The 6,422-nt window shown below is 45.4% G+C and overlaps 1 protein-coding gene across 1 annotated transcript in view; it reads right to left on the bottom strand.

Annotated features, from left to right (window-relative positions):
• Positions 1 to 4,999, bottom strand: part of LOC119951778 (gastrula zinc finger protein XlCGF26.1-like) — a 6,857-nt gene extending 1,858 nt beyond the window's left edge. Inside the window, exon 1 of the mRNA XM_038775126.1 lies at positions 3,546 to 4,999. Within this exon, the coding sequence (XP_038631054.1) occupies positions 3,546 to 4,543 (998 nt within the window). The 5' untranslated portion in view covers positions 4,544 to 4,999. The remainder of the gene's footprint in view (positions 1 to 3,545) is intronic.
• Between the last annotated feature and the right edge of the window lie 1,423 nt (positions 5,000 to 6,422).

Raw genomic sequence — 6,422 nt, 5'->3', positions numbered from 1 at the left:
CTCTCAGCATTTACCCTGTGAAGCTCCTTAAGAATCCTGTCTGTTTCAATGAGATCACATCATTGTTCTAAATTCCAATGAGTGGACCCCAACCTGTTTAACCTTTGCTCCTCAGACAATCTCTCCATACCTGGGATCAGCCTCATGAACCTTCTCTGAGCCACCGCCAATGAAGTAACATCTTTTATGAAAAAAAGGGACCAAAGCTGCCCAGTTCTCCAGATGTGGTGTCACCAGCACCTTGTACAGCTGCAGCAAGACTTCCCGATTCTTATACTCCAACCCCCTTGGAATCAGGGCCAACATTCCATTAGCTTCCTGATTACCTGCTGCACCTGTCTGCTAGCTTCCTGTGTTTCCTGCACAAGTTCCCCCAAGTCCCTTTGTGTTGCAGCTTTCTGCAACTTTTCGCCATTTAAATAATACTGTTCTTTTGTTCTCCCTCTCAAAATGAACTTCACATTTTTTCACATTATTCTCCATTTTCCACCTTTTTGCCCACTTACGTAACCTATCAATATCTTGTTGCAAACTGTATCCCTCTTGCAACTTGCCTTTCCACCTATTTTTATATCGTCTGCAAATTTGGCTACAGTACGTTCACTTCCTTCCTCCAAGTCATTAATATAAATTGTACACAGTTGTGATCCCAGCACTGATCCCTGTGGAACCTCACTGGTTACAGGTCACCAACCTGAAAAAGAACCCTTATCCCCACTCACTGTTTCCTGCTCATTAGCCAATTCTCTATCCATGTCAATATACTACCTCCAACTTCATGGGTTCTTATAGAATCATAGAATTTACAGTGCAGAAAGAGGCCATTCGGCCCATCGAGTCTGCACCGGCTCTTAGAAAGAGCACCCTACCCAAGCCCACACCTCCACCCTATCCCCATTACCCAGTAACCCCTCCCAACACTAAGGGCAATTTTGGACACCAAGGACAATTTAGCATGGCCAATCCACCTAACCCGCACATCTTTGGTGGAAACCGGAGCACCCGGAGGAAACCCACGCACACACGGGGAGAACTTGCAAACTCCGCACAGACAGTGACCCAAGCCGGGAATCGAACCTGGGATCCTGGAGCTGTGAAGCAATTGTGCTACCCACAATGCTACCGTGCTGCCCTTATCTTGTGACCTGATATGTTATGAGGTACCTTGTTGAACACTGTCTAGAAATCCAAATACAACACATCTACTGGTTCTCCTCTATCCACTTTAGTTGCGACATCCTCGAAGAATTCTGCTAAATTAGTCAGACATTATTTCCTTTGTATGAAGCCATGCTGACTCTGCTTGATTTTATTATGATTTTCCAAAAGTGTTGGTATTGCTTCATTACTAATTGAGTTCAACATTTTTACAATAATAAATGTTATTATGATTGGTCTATAGTTTCCAGCTTTTTCCCCTCACTTCCTTTTTGACTAGCGGTGCGACATTGGCAGTTTCCCATACCTCCAGTAACTTCACCAGAATCCAAGGATTTTTGGAACATTACAATTAACGCGTCCACTTTCTCTGTAGTTATTTCTTTTAGGATCTAGGATGCAAGCAATCAGGTCCAGGGGATTTATCTGCCTTTAGCCCCATTAGTTTGTCCAAGACTGCTTCTCTAGTGGTGGGATTTAATTCCTGCCTTGTATTCTTTTGTATTAGTGGGATATTCAAATATCTTCCACAGTAAAGACTGATGTAAAATATCTCTTTAGATCCTCTGCTAATTCCTTGTTTCCTACAACTAGCTCCCAAGATTTATTTTCTAAGGGGCCTGTGTGGAGTTGAGGTTACAATCAGATGAGCCGTCAACTTATTGAATGGTGGAGCAGGCTCGAGGGGCCGAGTGGCCTACTCCTGCTCCTAATTTGTATGTTATCAAATGCTTTATAATAGATTGTAGCATTTTCCCTCCGACTGATGTCAGGCTAATGGGTCTGTGGTTCCCCATTTTCTCTCTCCCTCCTTAAATAGTGGGGTTACATTTACCACCTTCCAATCTGCAGGAATCATTCCAGAATCATTAGGCCTCATGGTAGCATGGTGGTTAGCATCAATGCTTCACAGCTCCAGGGTCCCAGGTTCGATTCCCGGCTGGGTCACTGTCTGTGTGGAGTCTGCACGTCCTCCCCGTGTGTGCGTGGGTATCCTCCGGGTGCTCCGGTTTCCTCCCACAGTCCAAAGATGTGCGGGTTAGGTGGATTGGCCATGCTAAATTGCCCGTAGTGTAAGGTTAATGGGGGGATTGTTGGGTTACGGGTATACGGGTTACGTGGGGTGATCATTGCTCGGCACAACATCGAGGGCCGAAGGGCCTGTTCTGTGCTGTACTGTTCTAATCTATAGAATTTTGAAAGATGATCGCCAATGTATCCACTATCTCTACAACCACCTCTTTCAACACTCTGGAATGTAGAGCATCAGCTTTTGGAAATATAATAATAATAATCGCTTATTGTCACAAGTCGGCTTCAATGAAGTTACTGTGAAAAGTCCCACGGCGGCTGCTCGGGGAGGCTAGTACGGGAATAGAGCCTGCGCTGCTGGTATTGCATTTCAAGCCAGCTGTTTAGCCCACTGTGCTAAACAAGCCCCAGTTTATTAACTTCCAACAACATTAATTTCTCCAGGACTACTTTTTCACTGATACTAATCTCGGTCAGTTTCTAGTGGTCACTCGTCCCTTGGTTCCCTCGTGTTTTTGGGACAATTTCTGTATCTTCCTCCGTGAAGACAGACACACATTTAGTTTAATGTTTCTCTGCCATTTCCTTGTTTCCCCATTATAAACTCTCCTGTCTCTGCCTGGAATGGACCCACATTGGTTTTTGCTAATCCTTTCCTTTTCCTGTAGGAGCTTTTCCAGTCAGTTTTTAATGTTGTCCATTTGCTCTCATATTCTATTTTCTCTTTATCAGTCTCTTGGTCCTTCTTTGCTGAATTCTAAAAAATGTTCCCAATCCTCAGGCTAATAGTTTGGCCACTTTATGAGGCTCTTCCTTTGATCTAATGGAATCTTTAGCTTTTCCTGTAGCCACAGTTGCATCACCTTTCCTGTTGGATTATTGTTGCTCAAAATAATCTTTATTTTATATAAATACATAACAATTCCTAAACAGCTAGTGATTGCCTTTTTATCATCATACCTTTTATTCTAATTTCCCAATTCACACAGACAACTTGCTCCTCATACCTCAACAGTTTCCTTCTGTTAAAAACCATGTAACCACCAGAGCCCATCTTCATGGCAACGTGGCATGCATTGGGGTACTCCAAACAGAAATGGGAAAGAAACGTGTTCTAACTTCCAAACACCCTTTCATGCTGTGATCCTTGTGAAATTTGAAACCATGTAATTGCAACGAAGCTCAAAGAGCATCAGCCTACTGGAGGCAAATCGTGAGGCCAGCAGTCCAGCAAAAAGAAACCATCCGACCATCCCCATTGGCCAACTGATAGAATCAATGAAATATAATCCTGAATGGATTTGAGAACAGAAACAATAACAGCAGAATGCAACCCCTGTAATCACTTGTGAAATTGTTGGTGTCTCAGCAGACGCCATGAATCATAAAATCCTGTCCCACACAGAGAGCAGGTGAATGGCCTCTCCCCAGTGTGAACTCGCTGATGTCTCAGCAGGTTGGATGACTGTCTGAATCCCTTCCCACACACAGAGCAGGTGAATGGCTTCTCCCTGGTGTGAACTCGCTGGTGTGACTTCAGTTTGGATAACACAGTGAATCCCTTCGCACACTGAGAGCAGGTGAATGGCCTCTCCCCAGTGTGAATTCGCTGGTGTTTCTTCAGGTTAGATGAATCACTGAATGCCTTCCCACACTGAGAGCAGGAGAATGGTCTCTCTCCAGTGTGGACTCTCTGATGTTTCCGTAGGGTGGATGAATCACTGAATCCTTCCCCACACTGAGAGCAGGTGAACGGCCTCTCCCCAGTGTGAACTCGCTGGTGACTCTGAAGGTGGGATAACCGAGTGAATCCCTTCCCACACTGAGAGCAGATGAATGGCTTCTCCCGAGGGCAAATTTTCTGGTGTAACTGCAGGTGGGATAACTGAGTGAATTCCTTCCCACACTGACGGCAGGTTAAATGCCTCTCCCCAGTGTGAACTCGCTGGTGTGATTGCAGGTGCGATAACTGAGAGAATCCCTTCCCACACTGAGAGCAGTTGAATGGCCTCTCGCCAGTGTGAATTCTCTCATGTGTTCGCAGAGTGTATGACTGAATGAATCTCTTCCCACACTGAAAGCAGGTGAATGGCTTCTCCCCAGTGTGAACTCGCTGATGTCTCTGCAGGGTTGATGAATGTCTGAATCCCTTCCCACACTGAGAGCAGGTGAATGGCTTCTCCCCAGTGTGAACTCGCTGATGTCTCTGCAGGGTGCATGCACGACTAAATCCCTTTCCACACACAGAGCAGGTGAATGGACTCTCCCCAGTGTGAATGCGTTGATGAATCTCCAACAGAGAAGGGGCTCTGTATCCCTTCCCGCAGTCCCCACATTTCCACGGTTTCTCCATGCTTTGGGTCTCCTCGTGTCTGCCCAGGTCGGACAATCACACTGTTGAAGTCTTATTCACACACAGAGAACGCATGTACGGTCTCTCCCCACTGTGAATGGTGCAATGTTTTTCTCAGACTGTGTAACTGGTTCAAGCTCTTTCCACAGTCAGTGCTCTGGAACACTCTCACTCGGGTGTGTGTGTGTCTCGGTGCTTTTCCAGTCACACTGATGTTTAAAATCTTTTGAAGCTAACAGATCGGACAAACATTTCTCCTTCTAGATTCAAAGGCCAATAATATTCAGGCCCCAACGAATCCAGTGAATCTGACAGATCTCAGACGTGATTTTTGAGATTTCTGTCTGTAATTCCTCCTTTTCTATTATCCTGGAAAAGGAATCATCACTGTCAGTACAGAATCATAGAAGTTACATAAGAACATAATGAAAAAATGAAAATCGCTTATTGTCACGAGTAGGCTTCAATGAAGTTACTGTGGAAAGTCCCTAGTCGCCACATTCCGGCGCCTGTCCGGGGAGGCTGGTACGGGAATCGAACCGTGCTGCTGGCCTGCTTTAAAAGCCAGCGATTTAGCCCAGTGAGCTAAACCAGCCCCTATAGAGCGTTCACACTGGGGAGAGGCCATTCATCTGCTCTGTGTGTGATAAGGGATTTGCTCAATTATCCAGCCTGCTGAACCACAATGTCACTCACACCAAGAACGGGCCCTTTAAATGCTCTGACTGCAGGAAGGGTTTCAAAAGTTCCCAGTTACTGATGTCCCACCAGCGCATTCACTCTGAGGAGAGACCATTCAGCTGCTCTCACTGCACAAAGAGCTTTAGAACCTCATCCAACCTGATCAAACACGAGCGACGTCACACCTAACAATCCCACCCTGGTCATTCTCTCTTCCAACCTCTTCCATTGGGCAAAAGATACAAAAGTCTGAGAACACGAACTTATAGATTCAAAAACAGCTTCTTCCCTATTGTTACCAGACACCTGAATGACTCTCTTATGAACTGAACTCTCCATGAATCTTAACCACTATGCAGCACTACACTCCGAATGCTTCACCCAATGTCTATGTATTTAAATTGTGTATTTATCTTATGATCTATGTTTTTCATGTATGGAATGAGCTGGCTGCACTGTACGGAGAACAATACTTTTCACGATACCTCGGAACATGTGACAATAAATCTAATTACAGTACTATGTTACAAAACTAGAAATAATATTAAATGTAATTTAGTACAGAACTACAAACAATATATCTAATCTATATCATGTAAGGACATAAGACATATCTCTGTCCTATATTAACTTACTGTTCCCTTAAATGTCGGCCATCTCTTGGGAAAACTAGGCCTTAAATTGTGAACATTAGGAAAGAGACCACCCTTTTAGCCAGACAAATAAATGTGTCAAGTTGAGGGAGCAAAGGATGTCAATGTCTTTAAGAGAGAAGAGACCTGGATTCACTTCCTTTCCCTTCAGTTGCTGCAAGTGACCAATTGAAGGTCAGAACGAGAAAAGAAATGGAAACGGGGGGGGGAGTGTTTTACTCACAGATGTTGGAGACAGGAGGACGTTTTAGTCCAACTTCCGTTTTATGTCGTCACAATGGACCCCTGCCTGAATCAACCAATAGAAATCAGCTTCTCAGAGGTGACGTCTCCTGGTTCCAGTGCGCAGGTTCGGCGCCGCTCATTGTTCCTCCTCACCCGACACCTCCTCCAGACAAGGTTTCCAGGCAACCGGCTGACAGCTCCGGCCAGAGCGAGAAGCCGCTCAGTGATCCGCCCGCCCGCCAGCGACCCGGTACTGCTCATGTCCAAGGGAGAAGGGAAGCTGCGCATGTGCAGGAGAGAGCCCGCCCCCGGACCTGCCA

The sequence above is a fragment of the Scyliorhinus canicula genome, chromosome 17, assembly GCF_902713615.1.
Source record: "Scyliorhinus canicula chromosome 17, sScyCan1.1, whole genome shotgun sequence".
NCBI lineage: Eukaryota > Metazoa > Chordata > Chondrichthyes > Carcharhiniformes > Scyliorhinidae > Scyliorhinus > Scyliorhinus canicula.
Note: the sequence above shows the minus strand (reverse complement) of the source record. Positions and strands in the feature narration are given on the sequence as shown.